The sequence below is a fragment of the Salmo salar genome, chromosome 03, assembly GCF_965601325.2.
Source record: "Salmo salar chromosome 03, fSalSal1, whole genome shotgun sequence".
Taxonomy (NCBI): domain Eukaryota; kingdom Metazoa; phylum Chordata; class Actinopteri; order Salmoniformes; family Salmonidae; genus Salmo; species Salmo salar.
In genome coordinates, this window is record NC_138293.1 from 33,274,836 (window position 1) to 33,301,726 (window position 26,891).

At 40.2% G+C, this 26,891-nt stretch overlaps 1 protein-coding gene across 1 annotated transcript in view; it reads left to right on the plus strand.

Moving 5' to 3' along the window:
- Nucleotides 1-3,494: 3,494 nt before the first annotated feature.
- spidr (scaffold protein involved in DNA repair) overlaps nt 3,495-26,891 on the plus strand; it is an 82,009-nt gene continuing 58,612 nt past the window's right edge. The window contains exons 1-5 of the mRNA XM_014191130.3: nt 3,495-3,738; nt 4,156-4,311; nt 4,445-4,508; nt 6,543-6,755; nt 19,177-19,322. Of these exons, the coding sequence (XP_014046605.3) occupies nt 3,721-3,738; nt 4,156-4,311; nt 4,445-4,508; nt 6,543-6,755; nt 19,177-19,322 (597 nt within the window). The 5' untranslated portion in view covers nt 3,495-3,720. The remainder of the gene's footprint in view (nt 3,739-4,155; nt 4,312-4,444; nt 4,509-6,542; nt 6,756-19,176; nt 19,323-26,891) is intronic.

The window sequence follows — 26,891 nt, forward strand, 5'->3', positions numbered from 1 at the left end:
TGTTGAATGCCCCCAGACCCATTGGGTCATCGAGGTCCTGGTGGAGTTGGCTCAGAAATTACCCTGGGGGCTGGGAATCAGCAGAATTATTTTATGGCAAGCAGTGATGCCATTGTCACAGGGACCTACAACACAATAGTTATTTTGCTTGAAGTTATTATAATGAAGTGTCAGTAGTTCTTAAATATTTAATTGAGTCGTGCTGTTAAACTGAGACATTTGCACACGTTTGAACATGAAGATAGAAAATAATGTACCTGCTCTTTTATGGCCAGGAAGTTTACCTCCTCCTTTTGGAATACCTTTGAAAGCCATGTCAGGTGAGGCAGCATGTCCGCCTGCAGGTAAAGTGCTGCCACAAATATGTACAGTTAGAAAGGTTTCACTCCACAATGATACATGAATTGACAATACAAAACAGGTTTTAAAAGCCACATTGTGGACCATTCAAATAAGAGTTTTGAGACACTGAAAGCAGTAATAGCAACATAGTACATTAATTTAATTTCGAGTCCACTACAATCTATAATACATGTAGGCCTACCTGCAGGTGGCACAGAAAGCATAGAGGCCCTAAGCAGTTGGTCACCTGTTCACCTCCACCTCCTCAGACTATGCAGCCAACACTGCGCTGAGGTTTCGCTGAAGATTAGCCACGGCCAGGTGCTGGGACAGCCAGCGAACATTCTTCACTTCCTACAAAATACATTTATTTTGAGTGTAGATGCAGTAGGTAAACAAGATGAAACCAGAGTAGCCAAGTGAAGAAATGTGATGCATAACCTTACCTTTCGCTGAAGCAGCTTTTAAGACTTCTGTCTTCTTACTGCTTTTGGCAAATTAACTATGAAGCTGCTGCAGGTGCTCCTTGAAAGTGTCCATATAGGAGACCTCAGCTGATGCATCTTTACAGGCCAGAGCAAGGCGGTGGGCAGCACAAGCCACAGACACCATCCACGGGAAGGCATCCTTTAGCTGTTTTGCCACACCACTATGTTGTCGTGTTCGAAGACGAGGAAAATTATTTGTATCACAAGAACTACCGTAAAAATAGTAATTCTAAGACTTTGTGTTGTGTCCATACCAGTCATCACTGCAGCCCCATCAGTGCCCAGGCCGTACAATCTCTCTGTTGGTATCTTTTTGATGTGCAGCACCTCCTCGATGGCAGCAATGATGGTGTCTGCCTTGCCATCAGGGACTGACACCAGGTCCAGGAACTGGTTGTAAAGTTGAACCTCTTGGTCCATGTATCTGGAAAACATTCAAAAATCCACACACATTATTAGTCATGTGACTGTAGAATATCACTATTAAAAATAATTTTGTAACACTTATTGAAATAATACCTGACATGTAAATCCAGCTGCTTATTAGTTGCCATTTCTGTAGTTTCATCAGCGTCCAGGCCAATGGCTACTGATGTCTGGATGTCATGACATGGAGGATAGGCTCCTCCACAAGTTGAGCCAGAATCTTAAACATTTCGTCCACTATTATGTGGGACCTGTAGTTTGTGTTCCTGTCAATCTTTAAGTAAATGAGAACAATGTGAAATAAGTCTGGTGACATTTAAATATCAAGTGAAGAAAACATGAGCAAAAACACAGAATTGTGGAGCACTCATTCACCTTGAGCTTTGTGAAATAGTCACAAGCAACCCAGCAATTCAGCAAGGTCCAGCAGTTTTGGGAAGTTTGTGTGATGGGCCTGCTCCCGCTTTGTTAGATGGAGCAGACATTTAAAACCCCCAATGACGGCCTCGTGCTCAAGCACTCAAGCACTCAACCATGACTGAGGAACCTGTGAACAGCAACAGACATAATGCGTTATTATTGAGCCACGATTAGTGCACAACCTGAGACATCTTTTACATTAGAAGACATTTTGAGAAATGGAAGGATCCAATACAACAATCTTTACCTTTTGCCAGCATTGCATGAGCCCTCATACTTTCCATGTGGCGCCCTGTCCCTGGGTGCCGGTTAATATAGTCCAGCTGTAGTTATGTAGAGTGTAGTTTAGTGGAATTACTGGTGGCTGGAGCAATACCTATTACAGATAGCAAGCATTACAACACTACACATAATGCTATAGACTAGTACAGACTAAATATGCAGAAACATTTTTAGCCCTTAGCCTAATTATTGAAATATGACTAACCATGTGGTGTATTATATAGCCACGGCTTCAGTCTGTCAATTTCAAGACACTTTGGGTCCTATCCGGATTGCCGGTGGTGCGCACATGGACTTACTACTCACTCCTCTCCTTTTATCTCCCCTCCTGGCTCTCGCCTTTCCTCTGTTTCACTCTGCTCTCCTCTCTCCTTTTCTCGTTCCATCTCCCCTCTTGGCTCTCTCCTCTGCTCCATTCTGTCCCTCATACATCCCTACCCCACTCTGAATTCTGCCTCTTCTCTGTCTAGTAAAGTAAGCCATACACTTGTTATAAAAACGATAGCTTAAGCTTTTAAAGAGTTAGCTAACTAAAGAAAGTTTATTTAATTCAGGCTGATTTCACATTAGCTAGCTAAGTTAACATTAGCTGATGGTCTTGTCCCTGCTCCCTCTCTTTCACTGCTGTGGCTGGAAATATTTCAATAAACTCATCTGAGAAAGATAAAAATCTAATCGAAGACAGATAAATGTAACTATATTGCTTGCACTTGATACAGTTCCAAATGAATTTGCTAGCTAACTTGCAAGACTAGTAACGTTAGTTAACCATGTTTCTGTCATCAACATACTTGTGGATATTGGATAGCTAATTGCCGTTACAATTGTGGCAGCAATATTATAGATCTAAATTATGTTAGTAGAGTTTTTAGGTTATAGATAGCTTATGTAGTTAACTAGTTGGCTAGGTAACGTTAGTCAAATTAACGTACCTTTCTTGTAGTTTCTCGTGCAGGTGCACGCTGAGGTGATTCAAGTGAATTTTATTTCATGCCACAGAGCTTCTGTATTGCGCACTAGTCACTCCCACACTGGTCCCTGGCATTCCGTTTCTCTGCAGGTGTATGGGGGGTGATAAGTGCATGAATTAAGCATTGGGAAGCTACTGATACCTCTCATCAAGTCACCGAACGTCTTCCTATCACCATAAAATACCGCCATGAATTAACATGGACTGTCAATGGAAAAACATTTTTTTGTAAGGCGTCAAACTGCTGATGGGTTCACGTCATGTTCATGTCACGTGACACGTACACGTCATGTAGACGTAGTAAGACGTTGGTATGACGACATGTTAGTTACATGCAGGCATCACACAGACATTAGTAAGGTGTTGGTATCATGTCATATCAGTCAGATGTTCAATGGTAGGCGACAGTGGTACGGTTGCCTAGGCTTAATTCTGGCACGTATCACCCCCCATACAGGTGCATTCTGAAGTGATTCAAATGCAGTCTTTATCAAGCACTGGTCACTCACACACTGGTACGCTGTGTTTCTTGAGTTGTAGGCTGCCTGATGCGTAACAAATCTTTAGTACTGCATTTCCCAGGAGCCAAAGAAGATTTGACCACTTCCGGAAAGCTTCACGTGAACAAACGTCGCCAGTGGCGCGCCAAGAAGAAAAGTTGTGGAGAAGGCGGCTACCATTAGTGGTCATTTCATATACTGGCTAAAATACTGTATATCACAATATTTTTATATGTTTGGACATTTTATGTCATACCCACTCATACAAAACGACATGTAACCATTTGCCAACATGCCTTTTCAAGGAAAGGTACGTTTCTCTAAGTCTATTCTGCTTGGTAGCTAACGTTAGCTAGCTAAATTAGAATGCTCTGAGTCTGGTTCAATTGCACGACGACAACAACGTTCTATTGATTCTTTCATAGAGGGGTTTTCCCACGATTCATGTTTAGTGACTGGCTTCATTATACTTTAGTAACTCACCAAAGGGAATGTTGATAGAGTGCAGAGCAATTTTCTCTGCATGTGCAGGTTGTCGTTTCTCTAAAATACGAAATAAACTAATTTTGAGCACGCCAGAATAACCTGGGATGCGGATGCATCTGTTAGTGCAGATCCGATGCTTACACATGGACCAGAGTTATCTAGTTAACTAGCCAGCTAACGAGACAGTTTAATTAAATATCAACTTTGCAGTGTTTTACATATGAAGTAATTTATTTTTCAGCGCAAAAGATATTCCAAGGACATAAAGTATATGTTCTTTCCTGATGTCAAAGTTGGTGTCAGAAAAGTGGGACGAGGGCCTTCAATCACTGACAGTTCTGCTACCAAGTCCTGGGAGAGTTGTGGAGACAGCTTTTTGGACACTCCTGTGATAAAGGTGGGTAATGCACACAGACTATATGATCTAGAAGCAGTCTGAACTACTGTACTTCATGTTGTCATTCCAATTAATCTCCATCATTCTGAGTTGCGCATATTGCTTCAAACATATCAATGTGGATTTATTTTAGAACCTAAGTTCGTCTGGGAAGAAATGGCGAGCTGTACGACGACTGGCACAGTCACCGGCACAAGGTATTGTAAACAATAGTTGAATAGTCAACAATACGGTTGGGCGATATTATTATTCTTGGTCTATCGCCGATTGACAGCCATCTTCGATGGTGACGACATCGCAATGTGACAGACGATCGTTTAGCCTATTTTAACAGACGACCGTTTAGCCTATTTTAAGTTGACTGGCGTCCCTATCTGCTATAGCCTATTTCAATAAATATGTACAGAACGCCACAGCGGAATGGAGGCTCAAAAGTTTTTCAAGGGTTTTTCTTTATTTGACTATTTTCTACATTGCAGAACAGTAGTGAAGACATCAAAACTATGAAATAACACCTATTGAATCATGTAGTAACCTTTTTTTTTTTAAACAAATCAAAATATGTTTTATATTTGAAATTCTTCAAAGTAGCCACCCTGCCTTGATGACAGCTTTGCACACTCTTGGCATTCTCTGAACCTGCTTCATGAGGAATGCTTTTCCAACAGTCTTGTTCCCAAATATGCTGAGCACTTGTTGGCTGATTTTCCTTCACTCCAACTCATCCCAAACCATCTTAATTGGGTTGAGTTTGGTTGATGGTGGAGGCCAGGTCATCTGATGCTGCACTCCATCACTCTCTATAAACTGCGTGTACAAAACATTTCCATGTCATAGACTGACCAGGTGAATTTAGGTGATTGCTATGATCCCTTATTGGTGTCACTTGTTAAATCCACTTCAATCAGTGTAGCTGAAGTGGTGGAGACAGGTTAAAGAAGGATTTGTAGGCCTTGAGACAATTGAGACATGGATTGTGTCTATGTGCCATTTAGAGGGTGAATGGGCAAGACACAATATTTAAGTGCCTTTGAACGGGGTATGGTAGTAGGTGCAGGGGCACCGGTTTGTGTCAAGAACTGCAACGCTGCTGGGTTTTTCAAGCTCAACAGTTTCCTGTGTATCATGAATGGTCCACCACCCGAAGGACATCCAGCCAACTTGACACAACTGTGAGAAGCATTGGAGTCAACATCTCAAAGTTGTTTGAATATCCTAAAAACACAAGGTAGCCAAACTAATGATTAGCAAGAACAAACAATATCAATAGCCTATTGAAAAATCGAATGACAAGTTTAATCAATTTAAGTTTATTAAGAAGGAAATGATCCGTGCAGGGCGGAAAAATTCCTCCATGCCAGGTTGAAAACCAAATGACCAATCCTCCTACAAAACCTATCATAAAAGCTTTAAGACAAGGTCAAGTAATGAACGGTAGCCTATTTCCCAAATATTGTGATAGCCTAAGGTGTCCAAAAGTTGCCACTTTCAAAAAGAACAAGAATGAAAGTTTGAGTCTATAGGCATAGGCTTTTCTCAATCGGTTTTATGAGAGATCCAGAGATTAAACAATGTTAAGACAGGCGGATTACTCAAATAAAGCAAATATTATCAAGTTCTGAAGACGCTAGACTTTTAGCTTTTATCCAACCCATGATTTATAGCCTTGCCTAACTCACTACGGCAAGGCAATGCGTTCCTCATCGGAGGCGGACACGCACAAACCTGTTTCATGCTGAAGCTCCACCAGAAAGGAATATTAGAAAATATTTGCCTGCACATAGCCTCTGTCCAGGGTTTCAACAACATTCTCTTTTGTCATGATTCGTCTAGTTGTAGAATGCAATTTCACACTATAGCCCAACAGTGGTTAAACTGAGTTTAAAATAACAAAAATATTTGGTTGGCCAATAGGGGGCGATACCATTGCATATCAATGTTTTATGAGTACCTAATCACAATGGGACAACAATGCTTCATGATGTTTACTTGTCATTTGTGTCTGTGTCTCTAGTGATAACTAACTTGTCAAATGCATTCTACTATACTGATTTAAAATACCTATTGGAAGGTTCTATAAGTGCCTGATGCAAAACTATACGAATGCATCTTCATCTGTCATTGACAATCCATTATTACTGAAATTACTTTATTATTATCCATGAACATCCATTAAAACTTTGTATCGCATGAGACTGACTGTCTTTGTCCTTGTCCACCTGTGTGTCCAGTGCAGTGCAGTGGTCTGCGGTGTGATGAGGACCCAGTGCACATCGCCTGGAGCTCCAGTGAGAGTGAGCTGTCTGACAGTGAGCCCCAAGGCCAGCAGCCTCCTCCAACTCCCCCCAGCAGCATTGTGGCTCAGGTGCACCGCGGGCCCCGGAGACCAGGAGCCCCCATCCAGTCCTACAGCCGAGCCCAGCGCATGCTCAGCACTGAAACAGGTACTTGAGACGGGTGCAATGTTTAGTGCTCTGTTTGCATTCAGCTTGCATTGTATGACACAATCTATGGTTCGTATTTTGATTTCAATATGTATTTGTCTTCAAATGGCATTCAGAGAATATTCGTCAATGCCTCCTCGTCAGTGCAAAAACTGCAGTCGAAAAGGTTGTAATTAAGAATGGAATATTCTGTAGGGATGGGGGAAAAATGTATTCACTAGAGTATTGCAATATTATTTTTTCAGATTTTATATCGGTACTGTGATACTTTTTTCCCTGGGTAGTTAATGTTAGCTAGCACTATAGTCGGCTGTACCTGCACCAACATTTTTTGTTGTTGTTGGGGACCAACTTTTATTTAGTTTGTAATCTTTTCAGAAGGGGGGTACAGGTATAACATCCAAAGTCATATTCATTCAGATATATTCATATATTTTTGCGTTTTGATATTTTCTTGTACCTGTGGGCTGCCACAAAAACAAAACAAAAATATGAGAAATGCAAATAAAGAACAGTATCAACAGTTTTGTATTATTTTGTATGCAAGGAAAATAAACAAAGTCTCCCCCTCCCCAACCCATTCCTCCCCTCAGTCCCCATTGCAATGTGTTATTGTTAAATATAGAAGTCATGACCTGCCATTTTGTTTCCTAGTTGCATAGTTTTTCAATTTTGCGCCTAATAGAAATTATGTGAGAAATTATAGGGCCAAAGCGTAAAGATTTTAAATGCAATTGCATGTTAAACTTTGGTGACCATGATTTAAAAAGGAGCTGTTTTTTTTCTCAATCTCAACTTGTGAAGCGTGCCTCCCATTCACCATTCGGATTCATAGGCTATAGCCAGCCTACCATTGACTATCAACGCGTCACCCACCACTTTACAACTTGAGCTTGAGGCAGCATAATTGTTTGAAACCTGAACCTTTTTACTTTAAGTCCAATAATGAGGCATTTCTTACATTATTTCAAAGTAGCCTTTCGAAAATCCATCCATAGAAACATGGAGGCAATTTTTTTATAGAGACTTCCTCATGCCATTAAACAGCATTTCTCTCCTGTTTATATTAGTTTTCCAATCAACTTTAGTTCGTTTTCCAGAAGCCAAAGAAACAATCCTAGTCTTATTAGCAACCCATGCTAGTTGTTGCTATTAGATTTCCACTCTTTCTAAATTTCTAGCAGAGATTTTCATCTGTCACATATGGAACCGCTCGCATTAGGTGTGCAGTTTAGAACTGTGTTTTCCGCGGTTTGCATTTTGGCAAATGTTTACAAATTACGTTTTATTAGCTGCTTCAATACAGGAGTTACATGTTCAGTAATGGGCTATAGCCATTATTGTGGCGCAGTGGTCTAAGGCACTGCATCTCCGTGCAAGAGGCGTTACTACAGTCCCTGGTTCGATTCCAGGCTCTATCACATCCGGCTGTTATTGGGAGTTCCAAAGGGCAGCGCACAATTGGCCCAGCGTCGTCCGGGTTTGGCCTGGGTAGGCCGTCATTGTAAATAATACATTTTTCTTAACTGACTTGCCTTGCTCAGTTAGTCGGCAGCAAAATTGACCGAAATGTGGATGCCTATCTCTTACCTTTCCATATACATTTTGAAAACGCACTGTGGATTTTATCCCAAGAGCCGGAAGGGTGAGACATGGGAAGCATTGAGCTCATGAAATTAAACCGGGGCAATATATTGATTTTCACAATAGAAATTCTTCTGGTAAGAGTGACTGGGATTAGAGGTCGACCGATTATGATTTTTCAACGCCGATGCCGATTATTGGAGGACCAAAAAAGCCGATACCGATTAATCGGCCGTTTTTGTAATAGTGACAATTACAACAATACTGAATTAACACTTATTTTAACTTAATATAATACATCAATAAAATCAATTTAGCCTGAAATAAATAATGAAACATGTTCAATTTGGTTTAAATAATGCAAATACAAAGTGTTGGAGAAGAAAGTAAAAGTGCAATATGTGCCATTTAAGAAAGCTAACGTTTAAGTTCCTTGCTCAGAACATGAGAACCTATGAAAGCTGGTAGTTCCTTTTAACATGAGTCTTCAATATTCCCAGGTAAGATGTTTTAGGTTATAGTTATTATAGGAATTATAGGACTATTTCTCTCTATACGATTTGTATTTCATATACCTTTGACTATTGGATGTTCTTATAGGCACTTTTGTATTGCCAGTGTAACAGTATAGCTTCCGTCCCTCTCCTCGCTCCTACCTGGGCTCGAACCAGGAACACATCAACAACAGCCACCCTCGAAACAGCGTTACCATGCAGAGCAAGGGGAACAACTACTCCAAGTCTCAGAGCGAGTGACGTTTGAAACGCTATTAGCGCGCACCCTGCTAACTAGCTAGACATTTCACATCGGTTACACCAGCCTAATCTTGGTAGTTGATAGGCTTGAAGTCATAAATGGCGCAATGCTTGAAGCACAGTGAAGAGCTGCTGGCAAAACGCACGAAAGTGCTGTTTGAATGAATGCTTACGAACCTGCTGCTGCCTTCCACCGCTCACTCAGACTGCTCAAATCATTGACTTAATTATAATATAATAAACACACAGAAATATGAGCCTTTGGTCATTAATATGGTCGAATCCGGAAACTATCATCTCGAAAACAAAACGTTTTTTTCTTTCAGTGAAATACGGAACCGTTCCGTATTTTATGTAACGGGTGGCATCCCTAAGTCTAAATATTCCTGTTACATTGCACAACTTTCAATGTTATGTCATAATTACGTAAAATTCTGGCAAATTAGTTCACAATGAGCCAGGTGGCCCAAACTGTTGCATATACCCTGACTCTGCGTGCAATGAACGCAAGAGAAGTGACACAATTTCACCTGGTTAATATTGCCTGCTAACCTGGATTTCTTTTAGCTAAATATGCAGGTTTAAAAATATATACTTCTGTGTATTGATTTTAAGAAAGGCATTGATGTTTATGGTTAGGTACAGTCGTGCAACGATTGTGCTTTTTTTCGCGAATGCGCTTTTGTTAAATCATCCCCCGTTTAGCGAAGTTGGCTGTCTTTGTTAGGAGGAAATAGTCTTCACAGTTCGCAACAAGCCAGGCGGCCCAAACTGCTGCATATTGCCTGACTCTGTTGCAGAGGTGACACATTTTCCCTAGTTAAAAGAAATTCATGTTAGCAGGCAATATTAACTAAATATGCAGGTTTAAAAATATTTACTTGTGTTTTGATTTTAAGAAAGGCATTGATGTTTATGGTTAGGTACACGTTGGAGCAACGTGTACCTAAGCGATTATATGCAACGCAGGACAGGCTAGATAAACTAGTAATATCATCATCCATGTGTAGTTAACTAGTGATTGTGATTGATTGTTTTTTATAAGATAAGTTTAATGCTAGCTAGCAACTTACCTTGGCTTCTTACTGCATTCGCGTAACAGGCAGGCTCCTATTGGAGCGCAATGTAAAGCAGGTGGTTAGAGCGTTGGACTAGTTAACCATAAGTTTGCAAGATTGAATCCCCGAGCTGACAAGGTAAAAATCTGCCGTTCTGCCCCTGAACAAGGCAGTTAACCCACCGTTCCTATGCCGTCATTGATAATAAGAATGTGTTCTTAACTGACTTGCCTAGTTAAATAAAGGTGGAGGGAAAAAAAGAATCTGCGTTCAAAAATGCCGATTTCCGATAGTCATGAAAACTTGAAATCGGCCCTAATTAGTCGGCCATTCCGATTTAATCGGTCGACCTCTAACTGGGATGTTATTCCATCTACTGAGTTTTGATTTAAGTTATTTGAGTGTTCTGTTAAGTTTTTGGCAATGGTTTTATCTAAAGAAGGATATATCTATTCCTAAATATTTAAAATGGGAAACTATTGGGATTCCATTAGAGCTGACCCCATTTAGTCGACTGGTAGATAGATTTTCTTTTTTTGTCGAGCAGTAGCATATATATATAATGAATTTTTTTATATATATATATATATATATATATATATATAAAATCGAAATAATCTGGCACATGAGACACCTTTCTGATTTACGCCTGTCTTTGTGGACTAATCCATTGCTGAGTCCGTTGGGATGGTACACCAGTATCACCAGTAGTGTATTTACCATTAATTACAATCATTTATAATCTACAATGTTTGTTAGGTTGCTGTAATTTCTGTTAATGCATTCAATATATTATTACAGTGTTAGTATTGTCCTTGTACGAATGTACAAGTTGTTTGCAGAGCGCATAACCTAGGCTACACATTTGAGCAAATTTTTATTCCATTTACTAGTTTTCAGTTTAATTAATTGTCTTTTTGCTTGGAGCGCTTCTGTCAATCTTGAGTAAGGACACACACCTGATTACGCATAGAAGTAGGTCTAGGCTACCTGGCCTGTGTGCAAATGTAGGCCTATAAATGTGCTGATTTGGCTTAACTCACCACCACCGTTAAGCTTCTCAGATAAAACATTTCTTTGCCTCAAACAGCAAGTGAAAGTCTGTTTTTACACCCTTGAGAACGACAAGTTCCTAAACGTAGCCTATTTGAAAAATCTTTCCAACTCTCTCCCTTTCGATAACCACTCAGCATAAAAGGGGAAAAAAATGTAATAAAATAGGCCTACCTGATTACTTCTTATCCTTGCACTAATAGCCTACAACTGTGTCTGTCAGGAGATCATCACTGGCTCATGAAACTGAGGGTCCAGAATATTTTATGCAATGTTGCAAGTTTGCTAGCACAGCCTTTGGGCTGGACCAAGTTAATTGTTGATACAATGTTTCAAGTTCCTTGCATATAGGCCATGTGTAGCCAATGTGATTTATGAGCTATTTATTTTTATCAGGATATTTTTTACCTGTGGGCTGCAATGTTTTTATTTGTTGGCTTTACGTAGGCAATGTTTTCATATTGGCTATAGAAGTTAATTTTAGATGTATCATTTTCATTTACAGTGCATTCGGAAAGCATTCAGACCCCTTCCCTTTTTCCACATTTTGTTACATCACAGCCTTATTCTGAAATTGATTTAAATGATCATTTTTCCTCATCAATCTCCACACAATACCCCATAATGACAAAGCAAAAACAGGGTTTTAGAAATTTTTCCATAAAATGAAATGCCTTATTTACGTAAGTATTCAGACTCTTTGGTATGAGACTTGAAATTGAGCTCAGGTGCATCCTGTTTCCATTGATCATCCTTGATGTTCTACAACTTGATTGGAGTCCACCTGTGGTAAATTCAATTAATTGGATATGATTTGGAAAGGCGCACACCTGCCTATATAAGGTCCCACAGTTGACAGTGCATGTCAGAGCAAAAACCAAGACATGAGGTCAAAGGAATTGTCTGTAGAGCTCTGAGACAGGATTGTCATTTGGGGAAGGGTACCAAAACATTACTGCAGCATTGAAGGTCCCCAAGAACACAGTGGCTTCCATCATTCTTAAATGGAAAAGTTTGGAACCACCAAGACTCTTCCTAGAGTTTGCAGAGATGGTTGTCCTTCTGGAAGACTTCAATCTTGGTTTCATCAGACCAGAGGATATTGTTTCTCATGATCTGAGAGTCCTTTAGGTTCCTTTCGGCAAACTCCAAGCGGGCTGTCATGTGCCTTTTACTGAGGAGTGGCTTCCTTCTGGCCAGTCTACCATAAAGGCCTGATTGGTGGAGTGCTGCAGAGATGGTTTACCTTCTGGAAGGTTCTCCTATCTCCACAGAGGGACTCTGGAGCTCAGAATGACCATCAAAGTAATGAATGAAGGGGTGCCAATAATTGTGGCACAAATATATTAGAGAAAAATATTTGTTGTATGATAATGAATTTTTTTCTTTCAATTTTTTTTACTTCAAATAAAGGTTTGAATTTTGTGAATATTTTGAATGAAAGACTAGGAGGATAAACAGCACAGATTTTTTTTTTCACTGCCCCTTTTGCTCATATTTACTAATGGTGCCAATATTAGTGGAGGGCACTGTTTGCAAATAAGGCTTTTTTGTTTTTAATACATTTTCCAAAATTTCTTAACCTGTTTTCGCATTTTCATTATGGGGGATTGTGTGTAGATTGAGGATTTACAAAAAAAAATTAATCCATTTTAGAATAAGGCTGAAACATAACCAAATGTGGAAAAAGGGAAGCGGTCTGAATACTTCTAGAATGCACTAATATATGGAAAAATACATGTAAAAATGTTGGCCAATTGATTGGTCGAAAGAACAAATGACTTTCGGGCGACCAAAATTGTTTTTAGTCGGGGCGAGCCCTTGATTCCATAAGTACAAGTGGGGTTCTCTGTTGGGTACTTGAGTGGGAGGGAGTAGGGTTAGATTTATTTTTATAACTTGAGATGGAGCAGAATTTGTCTATGATCTTCAAAGCGTCTGGGAGAGATTGAGATACATTGTCTAGATAAAGTAAGATGCCGTCGGCGTATAATGAGATGACGTGATCTGTAGACTTTAAAGATATTGGTGTAATCTGCCTGGGCAAGGGGCTCCATAGACAATAGAAATAGTGCAGGTGAGATGGGATCACCTTTCCTGCTACTTCTATTTATTCTGAACAGGATGGTTGAGGGATTAACCTTTTAGTATTTTAATCATATTAATGAATTTGGAGCTAAGTCCCATATGTTCTGAAACCGACCAAAGATATGACCATTGTTGCCTATCAAAAAGTTTGTTCTGTGTCCAGAGAGAGAACTGCTCAAAGAGCTTTGGTTTCTGATGAAGCATGTTACATATGTAATAGATGAAGGAGGTTATCTGAGGAGAATCGATTTTGGTCTGTACATACCATTTTGGTTAAGGAAGTTTCGAGACGGGCTGACAGAATTTTAGAAAATTCATTTTGAGTAAGAGTGGACCTAATTAGTTCCAAAATGTTAAATGGACCTCAGGAGGAATTCCTTTCCAAACAGGTGATTTTGCCTTTATTCATGCTATCCATTGCCCTTTTGAGTTCATGTTGAGAGTAGAATAGTTCTTATTGTTTAAAAAGGACTCAATCTGGCTTGGTGTGGATTTACAATCAGAGGTGTATAATTCTTTATAGAAACCGGAGAATCTTTGGGTGATTTAAATTGGGTTCTGATAGTAATTCACCTGATTTCAGATTCAATGGTTGCAATATCCACAGATTGATCATTACTCCCTAGCTTGTTGGCCAGTATACGAATGGGATGTGTACCATGGGAGTATTGGAGAGCCAATAATATACACCTGCACTAGACTACTGTCAATAAAATTTGCAGTAAACATGTACAAGTTAAACTTCTAAACAGATATTTATATTATTGTGGAAGTGTTTATTCATATCCTTGACTTGCGCAACATAAGCTCCCACAGTGCTTATAAGCGGGAACAAAAAATACATGTTTCCTATGAAAAGAATAACTCACATTTGTATATGCTAAAAATGACAAAATAAATAAAGCAAACAAAATAAGTATAAAATTAACCAAATAAATTACAGTGCAAATAAGTTTAAGGCACACAACAGAATATTGTAGCCTAGGCTACATTTATTTAGAATAAGACGCATCTGTGAATACAGGCTTTGAAAATGATAAAAAGTGCTGTTTAATCAGCTTCTTGATATGCCACACCTGTCAGATGGATGGATTATCTTGGCAAAGGAGAAATGCTCACCAACAGGGATGTAAACACATTTTGAGAGAAATAAGCTTTTTTTGCGTATGGAACATTTCTGGGATCTTTTTATTTCAGCTCATGAAACATGGAACCAACACTTCACATGTTGCGTTTATATTTTTATTCAGTGTAGCTGGCAAACATTTTGTTGTGCATTTCGTACAGTGATTAGATAATCTGGCGCATGCTGCACAACAAATGACTCACAAGGCTCCGGTCTCTACTTTGTTTGCTTGAAACAAACAATATGTGATTGGGGACTACCGTAAGCTTCATAATAATGTGATAGGTGAAGTGAAGAACGCAATGTTCTTTACCTCCTAACTTATTACACAAGTTGACTGCAAGTATTTACTTAAGTAGCTACAAATATTAAAATGTCTTAAACGTAAAATAAATAGTTTAAATAGTATTGAAAAACCATCCTGTGGCTTTATTCCCAAATACCCAGGTATACGCTATACCACCCAGGTCTACCAGTTTGTACAAATGGTTCTCTGTTCTATGTGCGTCGTTTTGGAGCGGATGTGTTTCTTGGAGCATTGCTATCCATCAATGGTTTCTTGCTAGAATATCAAGACAGCTGGAACATTTGATAGGATTATTAAGGCCTTTCTAATGTCACGAGAGAATAGCTAGTTTTGCCATTGTGTTCCTAATGTTTGGTTTATTATTATTATGATAGTAATAAAGTAAAACATGAAATAATTTACCACTTCAGACCTTTACAGTTGTTGGCAGAAAATGGAAACAAAAAGACGAGCAATATGCAAGTCCAATGCGTAAACAGTCAAAAATATGATAGCTGTAGAAGCAATAGCACTTAATCCATTATCTTAATTTATTATTAGCAATATGATTTGAATGACCTTAAACATTAAATGTGGCCTCCCTTAAAAAAAACAAGAACAAGAAAGAAGGTATGTGCGAAAAGGGAAGTATATCCTCGAGATTGTATATAATAATTCACTATTGACTGTAGGGCACGTCCTCCTTGGAAGATACATTCAGTATCCCATGTTGGACTGGCCATCTCTCCTTGCCAGTAGCAAAATAATCTATCTAAAACAATTTGTAGGGACATACCTACCAACTTATGTTTCCATATTTAGTTAGCCCAAATGGATTCAATGTGCTGTAGCCACACAGGAAAGCAGTCCCAGTATGTATGACACCTCCATATATTGTTCATTAAACCCTCTTTGGGCTAGGGGGCAGTATTTTCACGTCCGGATGAAAAGCGTGCCCAAAGTAAACTGCCTGCTACTCAGGCCCAGAAGCTAGGATATGCATATTATTAGTAGATTTGGATAGAAAACACTCTGAAGTTTCTAAAACTGTTTGAATAATGTCTGTGAGTATAACAGAATTGATTTGGCAGGCGAAACACCGCGCACAATCCATCCATGGGAATTTTTTTTGGAGCTCAATCTGTTTTCCATTAGTTTTCTATGGCAATCCCTTTTTAATAGAAATATGCTTGCAGTTCCTATGGCTTCCACTAGATGTCAACAGTCTTTAGAAATTGGTTGATGGTTTTCCTTTGAGAAATGAAGAAGTTGCCCTGTTATTTTCGTGTCACTCCAGGTGCACTCTGTTTTGATGCGCACGACCTGGAACGTGCTTCACTTTGTTTTCATCCGGTATTGAGCACAGTATTTCCCGTCTTAAATTTGTTAGATTAATTACGTTTTCGGATACATACATTTGGATTAGGAACGTTGTTTGGACAAAGTTTACAGTTAACTTATTAGATACTTTGTAGGCATGTTGGGCGAGTTGGAACCGGTGTTTTTCTGAATCAAACGCGCCAAATAAATTGACATTTTGGGGATATAAAGAAGCAAATTATTGAACAAAAGGACCTTTTGTGATGTTTATGGGACATTTTGGAGTGCCAACAGAAGAAGATCTTCAAAGGTAAGGCATGAATTATATAATTATTTCTGACTTTTGTGTAGCACCTGCCTGGTTGAAATGTGATTTTCATGTGTTGGTATGCTGGGCGCTGTCCTCAGATAATTGCATGGTCTGCTTTCACCGTAAAGCCTTTTTGAAATCTGACACTGTGGCTGGATTAACAAGAAGTTAATCTTTAAGCCGATGTAAAACACTTGTATGCTTTTTGAATTCTTATTATGAGTATTTCTGTTTTTGAATTTGGTGCGCTGCAATTTCACTGGGTGTTGTCCAATCAGTCCCGCTAAAGGGATTGGCGCGCGACGGGATCCATAAGAAGTTTTAACTGGCTTTTTTCCCATCATTGTCTAAATGGCCTGGATCATAGGCAATATCATTTTAACTAGTTCAATGGTCAGCAATAATTGTAATATTGTTCCTTGTACCCTAACATGAGTGGGTGTCCTCATTGTCTTATACTGTGGGCAACATCAGGGCAGAGGTCCAAAATGTTAATCAGTGGCATGGGACCCAACTTCTCCTGCCCGAACAGTTCATAGAAAAGACTACTCATGAAGGTCAAAACTCTAGTTCTTCTCATCCTATACAGGGGGTGGAAAAAAGTATTTGATCCCCTGCTGATTTTGTACATTTGCCCACTGACAAAGAAATGATAAGTCTATCATTTTAATGGTAGGTTTATTTGAACAGTGAGAGACAGAATAACAACAACAAAAAATCCAGAAAAACGCATGTCAAAAATGTTATAAAAGGATTTGCATTTTAATGAGGGAAATAAGTATTTGACCCCTCTGCAAAACATGACTTAGTACTTGGTGGCAAAACCCTTGTTGGCAATCACAGAGTTCAGAACCTTCAGCTCCCTCCACAGATTTTCTATGGGGTTAAGGTCTGGAGACTGGCTAGGCCACTCCAGGACCTTAATGTGCTTCTTCTTGAGCCACTCCTTTGTTGCCTTGGCCGTGTGTTTTGGGTCATTGTCATGCTGGAATACCCATCCACGACTCATTTTCAATGCCCTGGCTGAGGGAAGGAGGTTCTCACCCAAGATTTGACGGTACATGGCCCCGTCCATCTTTCCTTTTGATGCGGTGAAGTTGTCCTGTCCCCTTAGCAGAAAAGCACCCCCAAAGCATAATGTTTCCACCTCCATGTTTGACGGTGGGGATGGTGTTCTTGGGGTCATAGGCAGGATTCCTCCTCCTCCAAACACGGCGAGTTGAGTTGATGCCAAAGAGCTCCATTTTCGTCTCACCTGACCACAATACTTTCACCCAGTTGTCCTCTGAATCATTCAGATGTTCATTGGCAAACTTCAGACGGGCATGTATATATGCTTTCTTGAGCAGGGGGACCTTGCGGGCATTGAAGGATTTCTGTCCTTCACGGTGTAGTGTGTTACCAATTGTTTTCTTGGTGACTATTGTCCCAGCTGCCTTGAGATCATTGACAAGATCCTCCCGTGTAGTTCTGGGCTGATTCCTCACCGTTCTCATGATCGTTGCAACTCCACGAGGTGAGATCTTGCATGGAGCCCCAGGCCGAGGGAGATTGACAGTTCTTTTGTGTTTCTTGCATTTTCGAATAATCTCACCAACTGTTGTCAACTTCTCACCAAGCTGCTTGGCGATGGTCTTGTAGGCCATTCCAGCCTTGTGTAGGTCTACAATCTTGTCCCTGACATCCTTGGAGAGCTCTTTGGTCTTGGCCATGGTGGAGAGTTTGGAATCTGACTGATTGATTGCTTCTGTGGACAGGTGTCTTTTATACAGGTAACAAGCTGAGATTAGGAGCACTCCCTTTAAGTGTGCTCCTAATCTCAGTTTGTTACCTGTATAAAAGACACCTGGGAGCCAGAAATCTTTCTGATTGAGAGGGGGGTCAAATACTTATTTCCCTCATTTAAAATGCAAATCAATTTAAAACATTTTTTACATGCATTCTTCTGGATTTTGTTGTTGTTATTCTGTCTCTCACTGTTCAAATAAACCTACCATTAAAATTATAGACTGATCATTTCTTTGTCAGTGGGCAAACGTACAAAATCAGCAGGGGATCAAATACTTTTTTCCCTCACTGTAGCTTGTTTTCCATCTTCTTCTTTAATGTTTTAAATGGCGAGCCAACATGTTTTGGGCACTTATCTCAAAGTCGTTTTTCATGGCTCTCTTTTCACTCTTCAGCAGACAGTGAGAAATATGTTTGGAACATTAAATCTCAGTAAATTCGCAGCATTGAATCACAATACATATAGAGTCGTGATGCATACAATCGCAATACCTATCGTATCGGTACCTAAGTATCGTGATATCATATTGTGATGTCCCCAGCAATTAACAACCCTAATATTCTGTGCATGTTCATTATGTTATCAGCCGCATATGGTAAAAGTAACTGTCAAGTGTTTCCAGATTTCTATAAAGTAATTAATTGCAAAATGAGTTAATTTTCCTTCCAAAAAATTGTAATTATTTTTGTTAAAAAGCAGCTTTTCTGTGTTTGAATGATGTGGGCCCAACCCAACAACAGAATGTTGTCGGCGTATACCGGTAATTACAAATATTAATCTGAGAAGACCGCTGATTAGCCAGCTAAGCCTCCTCAGGGAGGATGACATGTTCTATGAGGAAATGGCAAGCATTTTTGAAGCGGCCTGTTTGAGGTGTGTTTTTTTGTTTTTTTGATGATTTTTTTCTCCAATTTATGCTTAGACCACGTACGAACGAGTATAGGAAAGAGTCAACTCCATAATTTGGGTGTGAGTTAACAGAATATGAACTTTTAAAAGTGAGATTTTCACTGGACACGGTTGGTAAAAATATATATATATATATTTTTTAGATGAGCTTCCGACGATAGACACGGATAGCGATGTGGATGAGGCTGAAGATGATCAGGGAATGGAGGACGGTGTGGGGGAGATCTCTGACTGTGAGTCAGAGTCCTGCGCCCGGGAACCGAAAGAATCATCACCTAAACCTACAACTGTGAGTAAACTAGAGCTTTACTCACACTTTTCCAATACTACAAAAAACAAGATAAAATACTGTATCTATAATCACATCTATAAATACTAAACAGAAATAAATAACTCAGACATTTCACATTGTTTAAGACAAATATACTATTGCTAAAATACTGGACACAAACAATAGTTTACGGTCTACAAAAATGTACAGAGGCAAATTAAGAGCTATGGCATTATAAGAGTTTCAGCCATGTTCAATGACACTAGGTGGTGCTGTGCACCGTACAGTGCATTATTTTGTTCCCTCTGCCTTTATATGACAGTGCTGTGTTTACGATTGTCTACCCCCAGTTTAATCTAACCTCCCTTCACTCAGTATGAGTGTAAAGGTAAATATGTGCACGTGTATAGCAACATGTCAATAGCGTCATGGTGGTTTCCCGTAACACCTGTCAGTCAGTATGTCCGCAGGGCCACATGGTTTGCCCATTAGGCTACACCTGATACAAATCTGGAATATGCCCTTCCCACTCAACTCATGACGCATGTAAACACAACCTAATATACATTTAAGGAAACATGACTTCACATATATACATTTGAATGCAATATGACTATTTTATAGCACTAATCTGAACATCAACAAGGTCTAGTTAGTTATATTTTTATGATCTACCTTTTTAGATATTCTACCACTAGGTGGAGTATTCAAAAACAAACTGACAGAATAGGTCTGGCAGGCCAATACCAACACAGTACAATGCAGGGCACTTTCCTCTGTAGCTCAGTTGGTAGAGCATGGCGCTTACTATGCCAGGATAGTGGGTTCGATTTCCGGGACCATCTGTAGGTAAAATGTATGCACGCACTACTAAGTTGCTTTGAATAAAACATCTTTTACACTGAGTGTACATAACATTATGAACACGTGCTCTTTCCATGACAGACTGACAAGGTTAAAGCTATGATCCCTTATTTATGTCACTGGTTAAATCCAGGATTTTTAAGCCTTGAGACAATTGAGACATGGATTGTGTATGTGTGCCATTCAGAGCTTGAATGGACAAGACAAAATATTTAAGTGCCTTTGAACGGGGTATGATATCAGGTGCCAGGCGCACCGGTTTAATTGTGTCAAGAACCACAACGCTGCTGGGTTTTTCACGCTACACAATTTCCCGTGTGTATCAAGACTGGTCCACCACCCTAAGGACTTCCAGCCAACTTGACTCATGTGGGAACTGTGGGAAGCATTGGAGCATCCCTGTGGAAAGCTTTCTTTTGACACCTTTAGAGTCCATGCCCTTACGAATTGAGGCTGTTCTGAGGGCAAAAGGAGGTGCAACTCAATATAAGGAACATGTTTCTAATATTTTGTACACTCAGTGGTGTATATTATAAGTTCAGGTCATGTTCTAAATTGTTACAGTTCATAAGTTGACCCCAAGTGGTGTTGCTGAATGGAGCACTGTCTATGTGGGGAGAGAGTAGGGCACGTTCCAAAACGGCCAGCAGCCACTTAACCAATGTCCATGTATCAGTAAACTCAAATCTATTTCAGGTAATATACACATGTTTAACCTCATCTTTCTGGAAGGTAGAATTGTTTTGGCCTCTAAAGTTGTCTGTATTTAATTGTGGAAAGGGGGCTATTTTTTTGTGCTGCCTGACCTAGGTTGTGTTATTTACATCATGAGATACAAACAGCCTATTAGATGACACATTATATTTTGCATTCAACATTGTTAATGTTTGACATAAGTCAATCTATTATTTTTTATGGCGGAAATATGTTTATCTTTAGCCTACCTGCTCACATGTAGTGATTGAACAGGGAAAGAAGGGTGCCTTTATGTCATGTGTTCTACAGCGGAGGCTTGCATTATGTCAGTCTTCAGAAGTCATTCAGCGGTGTTTGTTAAAGGTTGGCCAGGCACCTTGAGAATGTACAAGGAGTGGTGTTCTGTTCACTCTGATGTTTTCCAAAGTTCTAGAATATTTTACTATGTGGCTTTGGGAGTGTTCAACTAGCAGCCCACCATGACATTTGATTGATCAATTAAGTCATCGTTTGGTTAAAGCTTAGAAGGTAAGGATGGAAATAATAGACTCTCACCCTCTTGAGGACTAGAGTTGTGTTGAACCCTCCAGATGAGGATTAAAGTGCCTTCAGGAAGTATTCACACCCCTTGACTTTTTCTATATTTTATTGTTACAGCTTGAATTTTAAATGAATTCAATTGAGATGTTGTGTCACTGGCCTATACACGATACCCCATAATGTCAAAGTGGAATGATGTTTTCACCAATGTTTACAAATTAATAAAAAATGAAAAGCTGAAATGTCTTGAGTCAATTAGTATTCAACACCTTTGTTATGGAAAGCCTAAATACATTCAGGAGTAAAAATGTGCTTAACAAGTCATAATAAGTTGCATGGACTCACTCTGTGTTCATTAATAGTGTTTAACATAATTGTTGAATGACTACCTCATCATACAGCAGGTAGCCTAATGGTTAGAGCGTTGGAATAGTAACCGAAAGGTTGCAAGATCGAATCCCCGAGTTGACAAGATAAAAATCTGTCGTTCTGCCCCTGAACAAGGCAGTTAACCCACTGTTGCTAGGCCATCATTGAAAATAAGCATTTGTTCTTCACTGACTTGCCTAGTCAAATAAAGGTAAAAAAATTTAATCTCTGTATCCCCACAAAATAATCTGTAAGGTTCCTCAGTCAAGCAGTGAATTTCAAACACAGGTTCAACCACAAAGACCAGGGAGATCTTCCAATGCCTCTCAAAGAAGGGCACCTATTAGAAAATAAGTTAAAAATAAAAATTAGGCAGGCATTGAATACGCTTTTGATGGTGTATCAATACACCCAGTCACTACAAAAATACAGGCGTCCTTCTTAACTCAGTTGCCGGAGAGGAAGGAAACCGCTCGGGGATTTAAAACAGTTAGAGTGTAATGGCTGTGATGGGAGAACTGAGGATGGATCAACAACATTGTAGTTACTCCACAATTCTAACCTAATTGAGTGAAATAAGGAAGCCTGTACAGAATACAAATATTCCAAAACATGCATTCTGTTTGCAATAAGGCACAAAAGTAAAACAAAAAAATATGGCAAAGAAATGAACTATGTCCAGAATACAAAATTATATGTTTGGGCAAATCCAACAACACATCACTGAGTACCACTCTCCATATTTTAAAGCATAGTGATGGCTGCATGATGTTATGGGTATGCTTGTAAACGTAAAGGACAGGGGAGTTTTTCAAGATAAAAAAAAAATCTAATGGAATAGAGCTAAGCAAAATCCTAGTGGAAAACCTGATTCAGTCTGCTTTCCACCAGATGCTGGGAGATTCATTCACCTTTCAGCAGGACAATAACATAAATAATGCTGAGCGATTTAGTGCTTTTTGAGGTCTGTTCGATTTCAATAATTTGTTTTACTTAAAATGCATTATAAAATAAAATGGTATTAGTCACATGCGCGAATGCAACAGGTGTAGACCTTACACTGAAATGCTTACTTACAAGACCCTAACCAACAGTGCAGTTAAAAAAAAATACAGATAAGAATAAGTAATTAAAGAGCAGCAGTAAAAAATAACAACATTTACAGGGGGGTGCCGGTACAGAGTCGGAGTGCAGGGGCACCGGTTAGTTGAGGTAGTATGTAGGTGGAGTTAATTAAAGTGACTATGCATAGATAACAACCGAGAGTAGCAGTGGTGTGGAGAGGGGGGGGAATGCAAATAGTCTGAGCAGCCATTTGACCAGATGTTCACGAGTCTTAAGGCTTGGGGGTAGAAGCTGTTTAGAAGCCTCGTGGACCTAGGCTTGGCGCTCCGGTACCACTTGCCGTGCGGTAGCAGAGAGAACAGTCTATGACTAGGGTGGCTGGAGTCTGACAATTTTTAGGACCTTCCTCTGACACCGCCTGGTGTAGAGGTCCAGGATGGCAGGAAGCTTGGCCCCAGTGATGTACTGGGCCGTTCGCACTACCCTCTGTAGTGCCTTGCGGTCGGAGGCCGAGCAGTTGCCATACCAGGGAGTGATGCAACCAGTCAGGATGCTCTTGATGGTGCAGCTGTATAACCTTTTGAGGATCTGAGGACCCATGCCAAATCTTTTCAGTCTCCTGAGGGGGAATAGGTTTTGTCGTGCCCGCTTATTATGTGGGTTGAATGATGTAACGCAGAGTAAAACAATAAGTCAAATGATGGTAGTAACTGCCCATTACAGCTCATCACTTATTAACCATTTATTCACAGTACTTTAAGAAATATTTGTTTTGTTTGACTTAATTTCATTGCAAGTCATCTCATTTCTATAGAGCTGCTGCCTATGCTGTCTGACCAAATAAAAAAAAAAATCAATTTCTTAAAATAAACTTTTGACTGCTGAATACCAACTATCAATCACTTAGATCATATATGTTCAGGCTCTCAAAGCAACTGCTTTCTATCCCTGTAGGTTGCACGTTCTCTCTTCTCTTTCTCCAAGTCTGCTCCGCACAGACCGAGTGCATTGGATTATGGTCATTGTAGTTAATTACCATGTTTTCTACACTAAACTAACGAAAATGGCGGTTAATCGCACAGCACCACCAAATCTACACTGGAGTTTCTTACCAAGAAGACAGTGAATGTTCCTGAGTGTCAGACTTACAGTTTTGACTTAAATCTGCTTGAAAATCTATGGCTTGGAAATGTTTGTTTAGCAATGATTTAACTACCAATTTGACAGAGCATGCATTGACTCTGTCATTTTTATGTATTTCATTTTCAATACATTTGCAAAAATGTCAAACATGTTTTCACTTTGTCATTATGGGGTACTGTGTTAAAATGGTTGCTTTAATATATTTTTTTAATCCATTCTGAATTCAGGCTGTAAGACAACATTTGGAATATGTCAAGGGGTGTGAATACATTTTGAAGTCACTAAGGTGCTTAAGCCTATGTTTAATGAACATACTGAAATATGTATGGCCAACGAGAAGCTACATATTAGCCCTAGTTCTGTTGCCAGAGACAATGTTAAAAGGAATACTGTTGCTTGAGATTGTTTGCTGTATGCACACTGGATTGGAGTTACATTGTATGTATGTGTTGTCTTGACAAGTTAGAATGTGCCTCTGAAGGAGTTCTCTGTTAGTTGTAATGCAGTCGAGGCTATGTTCGTGAGGAAGCCTCATGCATGTAGTCAGATAATCATCACCCCCACAGACCATGCAGCCATTTCCCTCTTACTTTCACAGCTGCTATCAGCATTCTGGGAGTCAAAGGTTACCTATCAAACCTCCCTGAACTGGAGGCTTGTGGTCTGAGGCCTCACAGAAACCAAGAGATTATCTCATAAAGCTGAATCCACCTAACATGTGAAACATTAAAAGTTGAACGTTTTTCTTAAGATCGGGTGTTGATGTCAATGGGAGATTTGCTTGACGGTTTGAGTAATCGAGTTATAGCCTAGGTTATTCTCAGGTTTTTCCTATATTCAGTGTAGCTTTTTCTATTCTTTGAAGCCCTGGTTTAATTTGGGGTTGCTTATATTTTACATTTATGCGTATTACTCAGGCTTTTACACAGATTTGTTAGTGTGAATAACTCAAATAAAATCTACACCTTACAGTGAAATACTTATTAACAGGCTCTAACCAATAGTGCAAACAAGGTATTAGGTGAACAATAGGTATGTAAAGAAATAAAACAACAGTAAAAAGACAGGCTATATACAGTAGCAAGGCTATAAAGGTAGCGAGGCTACATACAGACACCGGTTAGTCAGGCTGATTGAGGTAATATGTACATGTAGATGTGGTTAAAGTGACTATGCATATATGATAAACAGAGTAGCAGCAGCGTAAAAAGAGGGGTTGGGGTTGGGGCGGGGGGCACACAATGCAAATAGTCCGGGTAGCCATTTGATTACCTGTTCAGGAGTCTTATGGCTTGGGGCTAAAAACTGTTGAGAAGCCTTTTTTTCCTAGACTTGGCACTCCAGTACCGCATGCCATGCGGTAGTAGAGAGAACAGTCTGTGGCTGGGGTCTTTGACAATTTTTAGGGCCTTCCTCTGACACCGCCTGGTGTAGAGGTCCTGGATGGCAGCCAGCTTAGCCCCAGTGATGTACTGGGCCGTACGCACTACCCTCTGTAGTGCCTTGCCGTCAGAGGCCGAGCAATTGCCATACCAAGCAGTGATGCAACCAGTCAGTATGCTCTCGATGTTGCAGCTGTAGAACCTTTTGAGGTTCTCAGGACCCATGCCAAATCTTTTTAATTTCCTGAGGGGGAATAGGCTTTGTCGTGCCCTCTTTACGACTGTCTTGGTGTGTTTGGACCATTCTAGTTTGTTGTTGATGTGGACACCAAGGAACTTGAAGCTCTTACCCTGCTCCACTACAGCCCTGTCGATGAGAATGGGAGCGTGCTCGGTCCTCCATATCCTTAGTCTTGGTTACGTTGAGGGATAGGTTGTTATTCTGGCACCCCCCGGCCAGGTCTCTGACCTCCCTATAGGCTGTCTAGTCATTGTCGGTGATCAGACCTACCACTTTTGTGTCGTCTGCAAACTTAATGATGGTGTTGGAATCGTGCCTGGCCATGCAGTCGTGGGTGAACAGGGAGTACAGGAGGGGACTGAGCACGCACCCCTGGGGAGCTCGTGTTGAGGATCAGCGTGGCAGATGTGTTGCTACCTACCCTCACCACCTTGGGGCGGCTCGTCAGGAAGTCCAGGATCCAGTTGTAGAGGTAGGTGTTTAGTCCCAGGATCCTTAGCTTAGTGATGAGATTTTGAGGGTACTATGTTGTTGAACGCTGAGCTGTAGTCAATGAATAGCATTCTCACATAAGTGTTCCTTTTGTCCAGGTGTGAAAGGGCAGTGTGGAGTGCAATAGAGATTGCATCATCTGTGGATCTGTTTGGGCGGTATGCAAATTGGAGTGGGTCTAGGGTTTCTGGGATAATGGTGTTGATGTGAGCCATGACCAACCTTTCAAAGCACTTCATGGCTACGGACGCGAGTGCCAAGGATCTGTATTCATTTAGGCAGGTTGCCTTTGTGTTCTTGGGCACAGGGACTATGGTGGTCTGCTTGAAACATGCTGGTATTACAGACTCAATCAGGGACATGTTGAAAATGTCAGTGAAGACACCTGCCAGTTGGTCAGCACATGCCCGGAGCACATGTCCTGGTAATCCGTCTGGTCCCGCAGCCTTGTGTATGTTGACCTGTTTAAAGGTCTAACTCACATCGGCTACGGAGAGCGTGATCATGCAGTCGTCTGGAACAGCTGATGCTCTCATGCATGCCTCAGTGTTGCTTGCCTCAAAGCGAGCATAGAAGTGATTTAGCTCGTCTGGTAGGCTCATGTCACTGGGCAGCTCACGGCTGCTTCCCTTTGTAGTCTGTATTAGTTTGCAAGCCCTGACACACAAGATGAGCGTCGGAGCCGGTGTAGTATGACTCAATCTTAGCCCTGTGTTGAGACTTTGCCTGTTTGATGGTTCGTCGCAGGACATAGCAGGATTTCTTGTAAGCTTCCAGGTTAGAGTCCCGCACCTT